Here is a 19,896-nt window from a genome sequence, read left to right on the forward strand (position 1 = left end):
AAGACATCTATAGACATGTTGACATCCGTGTTGATAACGGTACAAGTATTTGTATCGAAACATCACACTCAGAAATATAAGAAGTTGTTATCCATATACATTGATAAAGTTTATTCAATATTGTACGTCCCAACTTCTACAATGTCACTCAAAGAAACTCCATATATGTTCTGATAACATCTCAACAGTGCTGAAATGGTGTGTTGGTGGCAATGGTAAGTGCACAGCCACTTGATGTTGAAACATTCTCCCACAGACCATCCCTGTAGCCTGATGACACTGTTCAGTCATGAGTCATGGCATGATGCGGGGTTCATTAGCGTTTTTTCAAACAATTAAGCTTCCCAAATTGACAGCAGTTTTTTACATTCAGGTGCTCCCTAGAGTTTATCGAGATGCACCTACATCTGTCTATGAGTACACATGTAGTACTTCCAATATATACCTTAATTTTCTGTGTTCACAAGTTTAATTTTATCATAGTCGCAAAAGAAATTGTTAGGTTACCAACTGAATACCCTCAATCAGTTGAAATTTTCTTATATAGTTTTTTATAAATCTAATTTACCAAATGATATGAGACTAGATAATTGTAACAAGTAATTTAAATCTGCAACAGCCTTTGCCATTGTAAAAACTCATGTAAAACTGTTCCATCATCTGAATTCAACCCACCTTGATCCCATTCTGACAGAGTTGGATCTTCCCATACTGTCCCTGCCGCTGTCCGAATAAACTTCTTCTTTTTCTCCTTCTTCTCCTTTTTCGAGCCCTGCACCATGTCGGCCTCCTGCTCCATCAGCTCCATGCCTTGCATGCCCATCGCCGCCTCCTCATACTCCATGTGGAGCCTCTCTGCCATGCCCTCCATTACCGGCATCACAGGCCCACTCTCGCCTACAACAGTGGTACTCTCTGTCACAGAACTCTCACTCTTCTTATCAGGCTTGGGGAACTTCCTCATTGGAGGTGCTGAATACACTACTTTAGGTTTTTCTATTGTTGCCTCTGATCCAGGCGGTCTCATCATCGGATGTCCGTGACCTTGGTAACCATATGGACCAGCACCCATTGGTGGTCCCTGCATTGGATGTCTCATGGCAGGTCCCTTCATCATCATTGATGGGTGTCCATAGTTGTGAGGCATTGGTGGTCTTTGTGGGAGAGGGGGTCTGTTTCCTGGTGGGCCAGGCGGGGCTAAGGGGCGGCTTCTCAGTTGTGGGGGGACAAATGCCGGTGAGACATTTGGGAGAGGAGGTGGAGGAGGCGGTGGGAGAAAGAGGCTTGAGTCTGATGATCCTGAGTTTCCTGTGGGTGGAGGAGGTGGAGGAGCCTGTAACACTGAAACAGAACATATCACATTGTATCTTAAAGGTCACATGCAACCAAAAAATCAAACATAATTAAAACACAATTATCACTTATTCATGACATATAATATACATTGCTGGTAATGAAAAAACATATAAACAAAATTATAAGCGTACAATCGCAAATCAAAAGTGCAAAATTGTGTACTTCGATTTACTTCCCAAGAAACGAAGCAGCCGGGATGCCGAACCCAGTCAGAGCGGGTGGGTGTGCACTCAAGTGTAACGGCTGGTTCATTTGCAGATGCCTTCACGGCTCATTGTGTGTGTATATATAGAGATGTTGGGTTTTGTAAATACATGCTCATTTTTTGTGTATAACATTTTGCAATCAACAGACATCATAACATGTCATGTGTTCAAGTATCACACCTGCCTGTCTGTGTAATTACATAATGTGACAGAGACCGAACTCGGGCCATAAATCAATGCATTTTGTTTATGGTGTATAGCCTGATTGGTGTTAAGTTCAAATTGCATGTGGTTAGTGATAGCAGCTGTGTATTGAATATTGTCATAAACAGACAGGCAGGCAGACACACAGGTGTCAATAAAACAAGACATTGAGTTTTGTCTGTGACAACGACATATCTATATCACAGTTAGAAATTCTGTCAACGCTAAATAATGACATTGCTTTTAAGTATCGAACTGAGAAAGTGACTCGGTAAGAAGAACGTGTGGTGAAATAGACAAATGAAATTACATAAACAGTTAATTTACTGTCATAACGTATAAAAAGCTCGCGCCTGTGAGATATCAACAAAACATTAGGAAAATAGCTCACAACAAAGCCTTCACCGAGTATTCACCTGACAACCCGCTTCCAAGCTGCGCGAACCTATTTCACTGCGCACGTGCTATGAGCGCAGCCCAGCTGTTGAAACCCGTTTTCCCCAGAAAAGTCGGGGGAAAATTAGTGAAACGTTTGAACTCCGATTTCGCGCTTTTTTTTTTATCGCGTTATTTTTTAACTTTATAAGTTGAATTTGCATTTTTGACGATTTGTTTCGGTGAGTCCACACTGAAAGGTATCAGAATCTGCAAAGTTGTGTTTTACGTTGCATGTGACCTTTAAGATTAATGGGAACTGTCAGGGAATAATAATGTCAGCCATAACATCTGGTTGTGCATAGGATTATTATCAAAACTTAGCTGTGCACCAACATCATCTTACAATCTGTCATCTAGTGAGAGAATGCCAGTCTAAAAAAACTCACAAAAAGTAGAAATGGAACTCTGAAAAACACTGAAAATTAACTTATGTTTTTCACTAGAGATTACTCCCTGTCTTGTAGAACTTACTTGACTAACAGAAACATTTTGAGGTGAAATTTCTGCATGTCTGAAGTCGCGGCTCTTTTTTAGAGAGAATGTGCTAGTCAAGGGGAGACAACTGATGACCGGCCTGAATGTATGCCACTCTACCCTCCATCATTGTGTCCCTTGCCAATTTTTTGTCATTATTTACATGTAAACAGAGAATGAATACATGTGATTAAGAGAATACATTACATACATGCATTATTGTTTGTGTGCCAAATAAAAATTAGATATTAACGTTATCCTGCTAACCAGAACAATACTACACATGATAATGAGATTTTAAATAAATAAGATTCTGATTTGATGCTGATGTTTTTGACAAAATAAGAAAAATACGTAAAAGTACTGGTCAATGGTCACAATACATGTTACAATACTAGTATTAGGTGTAAAAGCACCTAAAGTTGAAAGTTAACATTGCTTACCATCGAAAGAAGGAACAAATAGTATACTATTTTAATCTTTGAAACGAAGTAGGTAATGCAGTTGGGCTGTTCATATGAATCACTTTACAACCCATACTGCATTTGTTGCTCTGAGGTGATGTGATGTGATGTGATGTGATGTGATGTGATGTGATGTGATGTGATGTGATGTGATGTGATGTGATGTGATGTGATGTGATGTGATGTGGTGAGGTGAGGTGAGGTGAGGTGAACTTGGGTTTAACGTCGTGCTTGAGAATATTTCGCTCATATGATGACATGCATGCGTGTGTGTGTGTGTATGTGTGGCTGCTTGTACTAGCCAAGACTTAAGCTGGTTTTATAGTGCTAGCCCACTCAGACACATCATACTGACTCTGAGCCGACCAGTCCTTGTTGTACCCATTAATGCCGAGTGCCAGGCAGGGACCAACAAGTACCATATTTTAACGTCTTTTGTTATGACACGGTCGGGGATCTTGTTGCTTTGAAAAACATACAGTCATTACTAGTACATCGTAACAATACTAACATATGTGTACCACTGAACATGTTGAAATGTAAATGAATTGTCCAAGTCTTTGCAGGCTTACTGGCATGCAGTAGATGTGTGTTGAGGAGTAGAAATGTTACAAAAATAAGAATAAGCAGACACATAAACTCTGAGTGGTGCTCAGTTATGTATTTTAAACTGAATGAATATTACATGTTGAAGTGACTCTGAAAGTCTTTCAACCATCACAAACAAGTTTATGCTATGTTTTTGCAATGGTCATACAATCCAAGCTGTTGGGTGAATCCGCATGAACAGCTGAACATGTACAACAATGATATACAGATTAGTGAGTGAGTTTAGTTTTACGCCGCTTTTAGCAATATTCCAGCAATATTACGGCGGGGAACACCAGAAATGGACTTAACACATTGTGCCCATGTGGGGAATCGAACCCGGGTTTTCGGTGTGACGAGCGAACGCCTTAACCACTAGGCTACCCCACCGGCCCGATATACAGATTAGCTCACACAAGTGTCTCAGTTGACAGAGGTATCATCACAAGTAAATATATATTTAAACTAAAGCTGTAACGATTCACTCGCATATTCGGTGAATCGAACCGTAGCCCTTCATGAATTCAATTCGTTATTCGTGGTCACCAGAACCGAATATTAATGAATATTTACGATTATTTAAAGGGAGCATGTTTTACTTGAACCCTTATGTACTTGTTGAAAGTGAGATCTGCAAGAATGGAATATGTACTAGCTTTGCAGTAGCGCAAGTCATGTTAGTTTGCCAAGGCCGTACATGGTACTGTCAACTATAACTATTACATACCAAATTTGAGTGTCATGAGACGACTGGTTATAGCTGTGACAAATTAACACTGTCAACATGGGCGTTCCATATTGTACATCAATCACTTAACTACAATATTGTATTCATGAATAATTATTTGTATTCATTACCCAATATTCATGATACGTATCATATTCGCCTCATAGTGTATTCGTTGCAGCCCTAATTTTAACCTCCACGGTCAGATTCTCTTAATCAGCAAATTCCCAACTTTTTCAGTCTATTAACAGTGAGTGTAAAAAATACAAGTAACAACAGTTTCTGTCACAGAGTGATTACCATGATCTGAAAATCATTGTGATATAGAGATTACTACTCAAGAGTCTGTCAGATACCATTTACCTTACGAGCTTTCACTCGGTATATACGTCTTAAAATGACTTGAAAGGTAAATGGTATATGACGCTAATCTGTTTCTTACACACCAGAAAATCGCACAATTTTAACGTTGAACAGATTCAAATTTCATATTTTCTCATTGTAGTGGCACAATAATACTCCACACCATGTTCATGAATGAGTGACGTCACTCAGCTCACTGATCCTTCAGGTGACCCTCCACAAAAGAGTGTACATTCAAAGCATCTGTAATGTTACTGTAGTTGTTGAAATGAGTTCTGCATGTTATTATAAAATTTGCATATTAAGTGTCGGAGGAATATTTTAAGCAGTGACAAATGTACTGTGCGTGTAGATCCCCCACCATTTCATGTTAGTGTGCGGTTTATAACTACAGACCTCAAAATGAGTGGTCATGTTCTATCACATGGTGTTCAAAATGGATTTAGGAATGTGTGGACTAAGGCCTAAGAAGAGTCGACATGATGGCCGCAAGCTTGATTCAGTAAACAATTACACATTGGTAAATGTGTTAATAGTTTGTACTTTACTTCTGAGAAAATGTAAAAAAAACAAACATCCTACCTACCTACCCTAAATTTGAAAGAGGTGTAATCGGAACCACAACATTTTTTTTATTTGGCCTAAGCAGGTTTGTTTCATACAGTTTCTGGAAGATATCATCAGTTGCAGATTGGGCATGATGAGGTGGGTTACTCATACCGCAAATTGTGTCCTGTGCATAGAACTCAGGTCACAATTCACTATCATCACATTGTTAATTGTGTATACAGAGGCCCAGATAAGCTGCGTATCGGGGTAAAATACGCATATAAAATTTCCAATTACGCATTGAAAAATAATTGTTGCGTACCAATTACGCATTTAAAATGTTAGATACGCAAAAAGTTTAAAACAAATGCATACGGAATATATTTATAAAAATCGCTTGCGTAATGAAAAAGACATCGATTGCTATCAAGTTGTTCTGTTAGTATAGGACAAGTGTTGTACTGTCAGTATAGGATGAGTGATTTTTTATGAAATAATTTCCATTATATTTAAGTTGGTTTTGATTAGGTATAACATAAGGCAGAACATACCTGCTTAGTAAACTTACTCAATGACATAATACTTAGGTGAGTAAAATGACTGAAATACGCACATATTTGAAAGCAGTGGGTAACGGAAAATGAAATACCCACTCAACATTCATAATACCCACTCCAAAGACATACAATGGGTACAGTACCCACATGAGCTAAATCTTATCTGGAGCTCTGTGTATACATTCTATGCTCTGTGTATCACTGGTTTCCACTGGCCTCTATGTTTATCCCTGCAATCCTCTGTTAGCCCTTTATTTGTTATCATCACATTGTTATTCCGCCTTGCCTTGTTAATTAGTCTTGTTGTATATATGTCACTTGTTCTCTCCCTGTACCATTCTCACTTGAAAACGATACAAGAACCTGTATCGAAACATCGTGCTCTACAATAAAAGAAGTTGTCATCCATATATATATACTTGTTCTAATTCAGTTGAAGTTAAGCAACGTCGGAGAAATGTGCGGAGTGTCCTTAGAAGTTGGATGGGTGGCTGTGTTTGGCAGCTTGACTCCTGAGAGTTTTTAGGACTTCAGTCATGCCCCACAATTAAGCACATGTGGTCTCACCCTAGGCAAGTGAGTTTGTTCAAAGTTGCCTCTGTTCACCCAGAAGAAAATGAGTACATGGTGGAATAAGTCATGTGACTATAAATTTCTAGTGCCTAACAGGCAGTTTGGGTTATGCGGGGTAATAATGTCTTAGCGCCAGGTACATGCTTACGAGCATAGATACAGTAACGAACAGAAAAAATGCGACTTTTCACAGACGTAGTTTCAAAATTTATTTACTGATAAATTCAGTTATATTTTTCATACATCCACTCTGGATACTGAAGTTTACATTTATGCAAGTCAATAGTCTGTTAGTCCACCGTTTCTCTCAATGCACTGCTGAATACGGCGTCCCATGCTGTCAAATAAATTGTCTATGTAGTCCTGGGGTAGGTCCACCCATATTTGACTGATGAGATTAGACCACTCAATGACACTCTTCGGTTCCAACTTTTCTAATTTGTCCTTCATAATCTGCCACACATTTTCAATTGGGTTCAGGTCTGGTGATGCCGCTGGAAATTTCTGTAAGGTTACGTGACTCGTTTCAAACCAGTTACAGGTGTGTCTTGACTTGTGTACAGGTGCATTGTCCTGTAAAAGTTTGAAAGGTATTCCACTCTGTCCTATATGGGTTTCCACTATGCCTTCTTGTATAAGTTGACAGTACTTGCGTGAATCCATCCTTCCTGTAATAGTTAGCAGCGGCGTTACCCCGAGTTTGCCTATACCACCCCAAACTATGACACTGGGTGAGAACTTCGGAACCATTTTGCAGCTACGTCTACCTCTTGACCACCTCTTTCTTGTGATCCTATAAAATTGAAACTTTGATTCGTCCGTAAAAATCACATTTGAAAAGTCTGTACCCTGCATTTCCCTGCACCACTCGAGCCTATTCTCCATATGTGCTGTTGTCATCAATGGAACTTTCTTTGGCACTCGCTTGACATATCCAGATTGCTTTAAAGATCTTCTGATTGTCCATTCTGATACGTTAGGGGTTCCTTGACTTGACGCCTTCACAGCAAGCTGTTTTGCAGACCAGTTTGGGTAGGCCGCCCCGAGATGCGCGATACGTTGTCTGTCATTTGCCCCAAGAGTAGCACGACGTCCTGATCCAGCCTGTCGTTCTGTCCCTAACCCTGCGTCAAATTTCTTCAAATTTCGGTAAACAGAGGCCCGATGCAGTACTGTCAGTTTCACAAGTCTAGTTACGGATGTAATACCTGCTTCATAATATGCCAAGAATCGATTTCTGTTGTTTTGTAACATCATGGCAAAGCTTCGGTATCGTCTGCTAGCAACGACGTCACGTGATCAAGCCATCCCTGAACCCAACGGAGATAATACCATACCAACGAGGCAAGCTACTGGCGGCTAGAAACAATGTATTTCGGCATTTTTGATAGTAGGATCAAGTCTACAGAATATATTTTTGGGTTGCATTTTTTCTGCTCGTTACTATATGTGTGCATTATAAACATGCACTACTACTATTATTATATATATAAACTACACATTAAAAAATAATTACATTTCAAGGCCTTTTGAATGTTTCATTAAAATGCTTCTGTCATGTGAACTTCTCATCTAATATGTATCTGTTAACAAACAGACATTGTGAAAGCAATGACCTACTTTACATATAAATTGTGGCTAACACTGCCAACTTGTCATCAGTTCCATATAAGGTGGACATAAAACCAGGTCTTCTAAAGTCACTTCATTGTGGTTCTCATGTTGCATTAATGCAGGGTAAGTTATAGACCTTCATGGTTGTTGCAACATCTACTTCCCATTACCTAGTGTAATGAACATGATGAATGACAAGACTATTTAATCAGTAGTTCTTGACCAACTCATAATTTAGTATGATATGGAATGAAAAGTGTGATCTGAGACTTACTTGCTAGTGGTATGGAGGGATCCCCCTCCCCTGGTCCAGAGCCTGACAACTGGGCCTGTACCTTGTTGAAGGTGTTGGAACCAATGATCATACGGGGCCGGCCACCCTTGGGAGGCATGCCGGGAGTCAGGATCTCCAGTTCAAAGCTGAAACACAGTTGGTTAGTAGCACTTGTCACAGGTTTTTTCTTTTGTTTTTCTTTTCTTTAAAGTTTTTATTTCCCAGAGATACATGTTACATACATCAGGCACTTTGTATTGAATACATACATGCATACATACAAACCGGCTTTCAAGTCACCGTCATCATGAAAATGTTCAGTAGTAGTTTTAATATTAAAAATGAAAATGAAATTGTACCACTGCATATTGATATTAAACTAAAAAATGAAAGAATCAGGGCTTCTGAAGCATTATACAGGATACAAAGACAATATAATTAGTGGTCTCTTTCTAGAAACTGTCAGCATTATCAATGTGTGTGATGTGATACTAGTTGATCATTTGCATATTCATATAATATGTATAATGTACCAGTACACCTAAGACAAGTACGACAACCCTTCATATCATATCTTCAATTTACAACCGATATTGAAAAACAGCGCAAATCGTGAAACAAATTCTTATATACAGCACATGTATACTTCATATATTGCTAAAGTATGCAGAGGTGGTGTGTGATCCTGTGCATAGTGCTCAGGTCACAAATCAGCTGAAGTTCAGCAAAGTTGGACGTGGAGAGTTCTTGGATGGGTGACAGTGTTTGGCAGCTTGACTCCTGAGAGTTTCTAGGACTTTAGTCCTGCCCCACAATGAGGCACATGTGATACATGTGGTCTCACCTTAGGCAAGTTAGTTTGTTCAAACATGCCTCTGTTCACTGAGCAGAAAATGGGTACCCGGTGGGATATGTCATGTGACTATAACCTTCTAGCGCCTCACTGGCAGCTTGGGTTATCCGTAGGGTAATATACTACTGTCCAACCAACATTAGAATGAGGTGTGCGAAAGACGCGTTTGTGAAAGGAGAGGGGGGAGCGTGCTGTGAACTGATCCACTACCCACTCGAAGGGGGAACAGGTGTGAAAACTTCGCGCACGTGATTTTTGTGATCCTTGCAGTAATCTCTTTCTACGCAATGATTCGGAAGCGTCGTGTTTCTGCTCGAGCATTTGTATACTAGTATCTTGTAAAGTGGACTGTTAAAAGAGACTCAGCAGGTATTTGAAACTTATCATGTCGCACTCTAAATTGGGTAAACAGGGTCAAGTCATTCATTCACAAACACGTGAGGTTGCCTACAATGTCATTCAGTACATGTGTACTATTTCCGACAGCACACACAGTGCACTCAAAAAAGCCAGCGATGCTACTGGTATATCTGTCAGTACCTTGCGCAAAATAAATAACGAAGGTAAATGCGTTCCCGCGATGGGTACCTGTAAGTTCACAAGCCCAGGGAAAGTGCGTACTCGTACCGAAGGGAAAACTGAATTTGATGATTTTGATAAAGGCACAATTCGTCAGTACATTCAACACTGCTACACAGTAACCAAGACAATGCCAACACTGACAAGCATTATGAAAATGGCTACTGATGATTTGGGATATTCAGGGAGTAAAGAAACAATGTGTAAATGTTTAAAGAAAAATTGGTTTCAAATGGCAGAAAACTTCGTTTCAGACAGACAGGTCCTAATGGATTGTTGCATGGCGTTTGAGATATCTCAGAATGATTCAAAGTATCAAATTGTTGCAAACTGGTGAGGAGGGAGCAATTGGCGATAAGGTACCATCAGGGACAGGCAAGATAGTCCATGATGGTAAATGAGGGGTTCAACTAATGCTTCTTTTATTTAAAAGTGGTACCATGCGAAAGAAAAAACTTATTCCTAATCTGCCCCAAAACTCAGTAGTTACAATGGACAATGCCCCTTACCATAGCAAACAAACAGACAAAGCTCCAACAACTGCCAATCGGAAAGATGAAATCAAATCGTGGCTACAAAGGCATGATGTACCTTTTACACATTCAAAGTTGAAGGCTGAATTGCTTGCACTTGTGAAATCATGTCCGTGTGGTCACGTATATCATGTCGATGAAATTCTGAAAACCTATGGGCATATTGTTCTCCGATTACCTCCTTATCATGCCAATTTCAATGCCATAGAATTAATTTGGGCGAATTTGAAAAATTGGATTGGGTCCCAGAATTTAGATTTCAAAATAACTTCTGTACAGAGGGCTTGCGAAGAACGATTTTCATCTATTGCCAGAAGGCATGGTCAGACTGTTGCAGACATGTGATGGAAATTGAGGATCGTTACTGGCATGGAGAAATTGCCCTAGAGGATGAAATCGAAAAACTTGTCATCGAACTTGGCGTCGATACTGATGACTGAAATCAGTGATATTGATGACGAGTAGCAGATTCAAGAGACTTATATATAGCAAATAGCAGATAAACTACCACTGAGCAATCAAATTACTAAGTTTGGTTTGTTTTATTTATTAGTACCCCGTTTTTGAATTTACATAAAGTTATATCATTCCCCTCGAGGACAACACAAACGTATTATCCATAAAATATTCACACACACAGAACCTAGGCTAGGACAGAAATTAACCTTTTGGTATTTTTTTTTTATCATTTCGCCCCAAAAATTTTTGAGTGTTGTAGTGGGTTGTGTATGGAAATCGTCAACCGCAAAATAGCAAATAGAACCCGTCCCAGAAGAGCGAGAGTAGACTGACACGCTTCACAGCAGTTTATCGCTTTACAAATGGACTGCACAGCTATTCAGATTCACGGGTTCAAATGACAGGTCGGCATTATTCTTAAGTTCGTCTCACAGTAATAATATGATTGTTAGTGCCAAGATCATGCTTAATAATAATGAACTGTCGGTTTGTATGAGCTTCGAGCATGCACTTGGTGTATGGAATTTAGTGCTACAGAAGTACACATTCTTATTAAACCGGTATTATTATTGAGCTGTCTATGTTGCTAGATGAAAAGCATTTAAAGGCACACTGATCCAGAGCAATTCCCTAGTTGTTGCTTTTGTTAATGTTTTTCCCCTACGACTGCCCACATAATATCCCAGAATTCTTGACTGGGCTGCGATCTCTGCTACACCACCAGGAAGCGCAATTGGTTGTATACCAGTTCGCACCACACCACTTGGTATCTTGTAGATTACAGAATGGGACGAGTATGCCAAATGGCAGCAGGACCATTCATCAATTTCTGTAGATTAAAATCTCAAGACACTGGTTCATTCCACACCACTCGGTATCTTGTAGATTACAGAATGGGACGAGTGTGCTAAATGGCATCAGTCAATTTGTGTACATTAAAATCACAAGACGCCAGGTCTATCGGTAACCTTCATAATTGTCCGTGACCTATTTAACTCTTTCCGTTCATTTCCGTAAGGTCTCAGGAATGACTACAAAAATTTACACAGATTGTCACAGTGTGGATGTAGCTGAGTCGGTTAGCTGTCACACGAGAAGTTGTGGAGTTCTATTTTAAAGGTGCTCCGAAAAAGTATGAATATAAAAGTCTTTGAAGGCTAGTACAAAATTCTAATAGGCAAGCAACTCTAGAAAAATTAAGCCATATATATGTTACTGAGTTTGGTTGTGCACCGTAGTAGCACACCAGAAAGCAATCCAAGTTGCAACGTCAGCTGAGACTTTAATATCACATAATTGTATATAAAATATTTCAGAGTGTTATGGTTATACATGCAATCAAGACAGCGAGTAGCTAGATGGACTTGGACAGTTTCTGCACTTCTATACACTATGTTTGTCAGCATTTTTTAATCCAAAAATCCCAGGGCAAAGTATTGGGGATAAGTACTCTCACCCCAAGACAACAAGGCTAAGGATCGACGAGGCTGTGTATCTATTTCTCAAATTACTTGTTATAAGTGGCAAAGAGATTCTACATCACATAGTAGTTTCATTTTAAACCCTGGAACATTATTATGGATAACTACTTTTATTTTACACTGTTACACTGACAAGTAGCTATTTCTTGCAGCTTCAAGAGGTGAAAGACCTGACAGTGTATGGACATTTTACTGTTATGGATGTCATGGGGAATACTAGCCCTCCAGCTAAATAGGGATGTGTATGTAATATATTTAATAGCGAACGATATGCCAAAGACACACTCCAACAACCACAGCGATTTATAACTGTTGTCATCACGAAATAAAGAGACGTGTCTATAACGAAATTAGGTGACACGGATACAACTCCAGCGTGTGGACAGCTTGTTTTTATAGCCATGCGGCTCAAATCATGTAAAAATGAAATGCGAGTATATGTGACGATTTTAAAGCGATTTATATATATAAATACCGGTTCATTTCCGCTTCCATTTCTTTTAACTTCTCTGTGGTAAGGGACGCCATCGTAACGTTTTAGATGGTTGCTACTATAATGAGAAATGTGACATGTGAAAAGAACAAACGTAGTTAAACCGAAACAAGACTCGGTTAGCGTAAAGATTGTTTGGTTTAAAAAAAGATATGTATAAAATCAATGGAATTAAGAATCACGGCCAATAAGGGACTGGTATGTTATTATGGAGGAGGAGGAGGAAGTTATGAAAAATGTTCCATTGGGTTCAGGCTAAAACGGAACCACAGCAAAACGGCACCTGGCGAAAACAGCGCCATTCGGACAAAACGTAACTTCGACATGACGAAAACGGAACCAACTAGTTAGTCATTAGCTGATAATCGGATTGTAGAATCTTTACATAATAAATGCGCCCACTCTGTCGACAGTGATTGGAAAGGGCATCCCAATTTAGCGTGAAAAGTTGAAAAAAATCCAAACCTTTGATGTTTAAGTACCTTAATTACTCAATTGAAATCTCTGGAACTCAATGTCAAAATGAAACTGTATTTAAAACGCACGAATGTACTCATTACATGTCATTCTTCACAATGCCTCACCGCTGTGTTGTATGCGAGAAGACCGTCAGAAAGAACCAACATGATGTATCTTGTGACGACTGTGAACTATGGACTCATCGTGTTTGTGATATGGTTGTGTAAGATACAGTAAAAGTAATTATTCAAATATATTTCAATTCAAATTGTAACCTAAGAAATAAACAATAAATGTGTAATGGTGCTTTTTCTACTTTCAGTTGTATGAAAACTCCATGCCTGAAGATTTCTTTCGTCGTGACATAGGAAACAAAGGTGAGAGGCATCTCGTGTTTGCCACTGGCCGACAGTTATGTACACTGCTTTTGTTAATATTCAGCATACTTTATTTTGAAACATTTTGATATAATTTATTTATTTATCTATGTACTATTTCAGGTAGCGTATATGGAGGAGGATGGCATCCATAAGTTTGTAAGGAAGTTGATGTCGCTGCCATTTCTTCCCGCGGCAGATATCACAAGACTCTTCCAGAAGATTTCGGATCGGTTTCCCACCCATGGCAAGCTCCGTCAACTGACCGGCTACTTCGAGAATCAGTGGACCTCCCACCCTACATTCACCCTCGCACCTGGTCAGTCTTCAACATCGCGGTCAGGACAAACAACTTTGAAGGTATACATTTCATTAAAGATTATTATACTATTTTGGCATTGTCAAGTTTCAATTTTTAAAATGTTCTGGAAAAATATGTATTCTTCTGTTCAGACTGGCACAGGCGAATGAACAACGAGGTGGGAGAGCAGCCACTGGGGATCTACAGGCTCATCCAGAGTTCCACCACGTGTTAAATGGGGTAGAGGTAAGCGTGGTCAAGGTGGATGAAGTCTGTCCTGTAGCTGGAGGTGACGTCATCCGCCATGCCACGGCACGGAACACAGCCGGTAAAGCTCACCATTAAAGACAGAACCTGGATTCGTCAAATTGTATGTTCATTATTTATATATTATTTATTAAAATGTGGCAGTTGTTAATTTGAGAGATAATATGAATAGGTAATATTCTACCGAATACCATTGGTGAATAGACTCCTGAAGAACATCTGGAAACATTTTGTAAATTGTAATGCCAGTGGCATGCGATGAAAGTGAGAGAGTGAGTTGGGCTTCACACCGGTTTTGGCAAAGCTCCAGCAGTTTCACATTGGGAATCACCAACAAAGTCCTTCACACGTTGCATTCATAAGGGAATCGAACTCGGACCTTCTACGTCTACGAACACTTTAACCACTACCTACCAGAAGGGCATACAGAAGACATTCAGTGACATCGATAGTGAGATGATTTTTATGGAGAGGCATGTACAATGTGAATGACCCCATGACCCCACCCCCGAAGGTTTATGTATGTACAAAATGACCCCACCCCCCATGTCATGTACAACATCAATACTTTTAACGCATAAATATGAAATATATCTATGTACAAAATTGCTGAATTCCCCAGTACATAAGTACAAAATTGATGACCCCCTACCTCCCCAGAACAACATGGGTCACTCCCCTTAAAATCATCATCATCAACTCTCTCTCTCGTTTTAATGCATATTGAGTCGTAACTGGTGCCTCCTCCGATGTTGAATCTTTGAGGTGTAGTAGTGTCACAGCCTGGAAACGAGTCGTACCAACGCTCGATACAGTGATTAAACCGGCTGATGTATGCTTAAAGTAAACAGAGTCAATAGACTGAATTAACCCATGTGTATCTACCGGGGTCAATACATTATATATATAATATTCAGCTATGTCGCTTCAAAGAATTCGATGTGATGGTTGTCCGTGGTTGTGGTGGTGTATGTAGTGGCTGTTGTTGTGTGTGGATGTGGATGTGGATGTGGATGTGGATGTGGATGTGGATGTGGATGTGGATGTGTTGATAGGTTTGAAACATCCACAAATGAGCTATCACAAATATAATCTCCCAAAAACGAAACGCGTATAAGTCGTAACAATATTTTCAATAGTAAATTACGTGGATGGAAAATGTCCATATTGCACCGCTACATGAAAATGAAATCTACATGTTTTGTTTAATTACACTGAAACTTTGATAGCATTAATGGATGACCTTCGTCACTAGCGTTAGGGACGCTAGATATCAAGGTAACTAGGCTTAGGTTAGGTGAGCTAGGCAGACTGCTACGTCAACCAGTGTTAGGGATTCTGTAGCAGTTCTGCTAAGCTATTCAAGAAGAATTGGCTTTCTGAATGAGAGATCCTAACTCATCTCTCTCATTGGAAATGAGTTTGCAATTTGCAAAGGATAAAACAACCTCAGGCCACCCATTTCACTACAACTGCTGTGGCCTATATACAGATGCAATGTGATAGCGTGAGTGAAGGAGTAGAGTTGATGTGCAATATTGCAGCCATATCGTGACGAGAACAATTTAATTTATATCAATATTAAAATAAATAAATTTAGAACGTAAAATCCTGTCATTGAAGGACAAAAAACAACTAAAAGATTATCACAGCTCTAAATTTAAACATAGTACGCTATCATAAAACTATATCAGTATAAACAACAGTACAATATAAAACGGGCTGTAGATCACTGAAGGCTGATCACCATGCTAGGAGCACTGGGGACTTACAGTACCTTTGCTACCTGCATGGACCCTAGCTGGATTTATGCCATCCCTTTAGCCGCTGGCGATTGCAGGAAATTAAGCCATAACTTAAAATCACACAAATGGTACGTTTAAAAATTCAGGTAAGTTGAAATGTACTTTGAAGGTTTTGGGACTTACGTATCAGTTGATGTGAGAGTTGAGTAAAGGGTTCATGCTGATCCGACTCACACATCATATCTCACACATTACACTGATTCCGAGCCGTCCTTGTTGTATTGCAACTATGGGGAGAGCTAGAGTCAGTCAGTGAGAGAGTGAGTTTAGTTTTAAGCTATTAGCAATAATCCAGCAATATCACGGCGGGGGACAGCAGAAATGGGCTTCACACGTTGTGCTCATGTGGGGAATCGAACCCAGGTTTTCGACGTGACGAGCGAATGCCACTGGGATGCTTACAGAGGCAAGATCCACAATGAGCATTCAAGACAATGAAAATTCACTTGGGCAAACGAGAACCAAGTTCACTGATCCTGGAATGCATTATGCATTTTACTGACTGACTGACTGACTGACTGAGTTTGGTTTTACGCCGCTTTTAGCAATATTCCAGCAACATCACGGCGGGGGACACCAGAAATGGGATTATGCATTTTAAGGTACACAACCAAAGTCATAAGGTCTGTATAACAGCCACCACCACAAGAAACATATTTCACCAAATGCTTTCCTTATCAGTTGCTGACGTGAAACAGAGGGAAAAGTAATTACATTTTCTTTGCCGGTACATGTCTTCAGCATATTTGAAACCTAAAGGCAATTAATAGAAGAGGACATCATTCGTATTTTGGTATCCATTCGCGCATCTGACGTGCGAGGACAAATAGTCTTATTTTACCACATTTCGCGGTGCAGACTTTGCTTGATAATAAGCTAAAACTAACCACTGAAATGTCAAGATCTAAGATAACTCCTGTTAACTGGATAAGATACGAACACACCTTTGATGTTTGAAAATAACAGTTACTGTACCATTTCCCTGAAAGAGGAATTAGTTCAGTTTTAGAAAATATGAATGTTATCCTCATATGTTTACGCATGTTTTTGAGTGTTCAACTGTATTATTTTTCATATAGGTACGTAAAATGCCAATATAATAGCGTAAACATAAGAACAAGCATCCCATATATTTGATCACAAAAAATCAAAAAATCAGCAGTGCAGGGTCTGCAATCTTAATATAACATGATCTTAATACTGAGTCTCATGGTGAATTTACAACACAGTCACTTCAAGACAGTTACGATTTTATTACCATTGGCAACATAAAAACGTTTTGCCCTACTTTCATTTTGGGGTAAGTTCACGAAAAAATATCGTTGGGAATGTCTGCCGTGTTCTGAAGAGCCGATGCTTCTTCCCATCTGCCGTAACGACCGCATGCTCCAGACCGTTCAGGGCGGATACTCTGTAGTAAGTGACTTGGGCCTTTTTGAGCTGATCACTCTTTATGTACAGTTTCAGTGAATGTCGAAGGGACGCTAAATACAAGTGTCTTCCGCGATCTGATGTTGAGTCTTTGAGATCGGCAGATTCCATTGAATAAACATAAGACCCCTTGATGCATGTCCAGACCTCCCCATTATCAGCGTCACAAGGGGTGGACTCACACTTCTTTTTAAATCTAGATGTGTTAATGAAGGATTTTTCTCTCTCTAAAGAATATGCTTGTTTCAATTTCGTTTGTAGTTTCGAGGAAAGCATCGTTTTTTGTAATATGAACTGGTACACTGGCTGTTTTATTGGATGGAATGAAATCATCTTGTGTAGATATCGTGGCAGCAGCTTTTCGGCCCATGCTCCCGATGCATCTTTGAAGTTTTGGAAAAACATGTATTTTAGCTGAAAAGAAAGAAGTGAAGCTGTTATCCTCGTACCTGATACGTCCAGTCTAAAGAATATAGTTGAATATAAACTATGATAGGAGTAACACTGGCAGGAAGTCACTTTCAAACCTTAATTAACGACACTCAGCGAACATTAGGAATCCAAAGAATTCATACCAGTGAAATACTATTCGTTACACACTTTCCTGTACAATATCTACAATTTTTGATCAGCAGTCATGGTAGTTTTACGTTCACTGAGCAGCAGCAACAGCAGCAGCAGCAACAACAACAACAACAACAACAACAACAACAACAACAACAACAACAACAACAACAACAACAACAACAACAACTATAGTGTTTGGGTTGAACTTATACATTAGCTTTAAGTTTGTTGAGTAGTAGTTCTGACCGCTTGTCCAGTGGGAAGACCTGGATATGTTATGAAATATGTTTAACATGAGATATTTATAAATTCAATCCATCCCTTGCAACAAACCTTTGATAAGCATATGAGCATAGCGCCATATATGATGAACGAGAGAAACCCCTGTTATAGTGTAAATTTCAATATTTATCACCTGCATCAAACTATCTATTATTGTACATAACTACCATGTCCCTTCTATTTGCGAAAAAAAGACATATACAAAATTTGACAAATAGCCAATGAGGTCAACCTGTTTGTATTCTGAGCAGGAAAGACCAGTCACGTTGTGTATGCATCTCCCTAGTTCTGTGTCCTCATGAGGTGTAGCAGGGTTCTTCAGACAGCCAGAGAGATGGGGTGCCACTTGCCGGAGGATGGGGCCACTCAGTACAACACCAGGACCTCCCAAACAATAAGGTGTCTTTCCATGCAGACCTAAATGTCCTATTTCTTTTATAGCCCCAAGGCCTGAGTGTCCCATGTACTCATGCAGAGAGCTGTTTATAGACGTCAGGAATGTTTTTAGAAGGTCCGTATTTACATAGACGTCGTCATCCAGACGCATAAACCAGTGGAAGTCGTTTCCGTGGTGTTGAGACATGTAGCGGAGCATCTCAAAGCTCTTACGCTGTGGCGGGTAGGCCTCATCACTGACATTAGTCAACACTACCACCGGTAGTGATGTGTTGAAATCTTCACCAGTCCCAATGAAAAACACCAATTGACCTGGGAAATCTTTACCCCATGTTTTATAGATAGCATCAGCACGTGTTTGCAGGTGTTTACGTGAGGTCATGACACCTGCAAATATATGCCTCTCTGAGTCCCTCGGTAACTGTAGCTTCTTATGACGTTGTCCACTGCCATCTTTAGGAAGCCTGCATAAGGATCTCCGACGCCACCGAAAGACCTCTAAGGATGCCTGACTGGTGAAAAGGCCTATCAGTATTCCAAGGATTAGCTGCATAAGGACGCAATGTACTATCGTCCACGACGTTCCTTTACCCATTCTCTCCTCGTGGTTACAGTTATCCTGCGATGTCAGTATGAAAGCTAACGTTGAAACTAAGTGTGTTCCTACATATCCACATCGATAATGAAAAAGTCGTGGTAATCTCCACCTGCCGCGGTCAGATTAATTTTATGTCAAAATGTCGGTAGCTTATATATCTGTCACACTGAAAGTAACAGAATGTATACAATCAATTATAGATATATACATGTACGATACATCAGATGGCAAGATATTTTAAACTGACAATGGTTGATTTATAATGAATACATAACAGGATCATGATTATGCAACATACAACCATTTACGTAAGATCGAATAGTGCTCATATACTCATGCCAATAATGGTTGTCACCCCCTTCAATTTTTTGTATTGGAGAGGGTGTGTGATGTGTGTGTGTGTGTGTGTGTGTGTGTGTGTGTGTGAGTGAGTGACACAACCATTATTGGCATGAGTATATAATACACCTGACGCACTCCGCCCAGATGAACATTCACACAAAATACATACACTGCACTGCCAAAAAGGTCTGGATTAAAGTAAAGATTAGATTTTCAAGACATTCAAATTTTTGTACATGTGATATTTACAAAAATGTACTTTTTTGTAAATATTGGCAAAAGGAGA

At 39.6% G+C, this 19,896-nt stretch overlaps 2 protein-coding genes across 2 annotated transcripts in view; both read right to left on the reverse strand.

Moving 5' to 3' along the window:
- The window catches only part of LOC124258229 (RNA-binding protein 42-like), a 51,089-nt gene extending 38,181 nt beyond the window's left edge, over positions 1 to 12,908 (reverse strand). Inside the window, exons 1-3 of the mRNA XM_046692293.1 lie at positions 12,768 to 12,908; positions 8,388 to 8,533; positions 676 to 1,341 (exon numbers count right to left, since the gene is read on the reverse strand). Of these exons, the coding sequence (XP_046548249.1) occupies positions 676 to 1,341; positions 8,388 to 8,533; positions 12,768 to 12,820 (865 nt within the window). The 5' untranslated portion in view covers positions 12,821 to 12,908. The remainder of the gene's footprint in view (positions 1 to 675; positions 1,342 to 8,387; positions 8,534 to 12,767) is intronic.
- A 4,376-nt stretch (positions 12,909 to 17,284) lies between these two features.
- LOC124258239 (chondroitin sulfate synthase 1-like) lies at positions 17,285 to 19,271 on the reverse strand. Its single transcript, XM_046692306.1, has 2 exons — positions 18,507 to 19,271; positions 17,285 to 17,839 (listed from the first exon to the last, which is right to left on the reverse strand). The coding sequence occupies exons 1-2, from the start codon at positions 19,263 to 19,265 to the stop codon at positions 17,285 to 17,287; spliced, it is 1,314 nt and encodes a 437-aa protein (XP_046548262.1). The 5' UTR covers positions 19,266 to 19,271.
- Between the last annotated feature and the right edge of the window lie 625 nt (positions 19,272 to 19,896).

Source organism: Haliotis rubra, unplaced genomic scaffold (genome assembly GCF_003918875.1).
Source record: "Haliotis rubra isolate DU_JTF1 unplaced genomic scaffold, ASM391887v1 Scf688, whole genome shotgun sequence".
Classification (NCBI taxonomy): Eukaryota; Metazoa; Mollusca; class Gastropoda; order Lepetellida; family Haliotidae; genus Haliotis; species Haliotis rubra.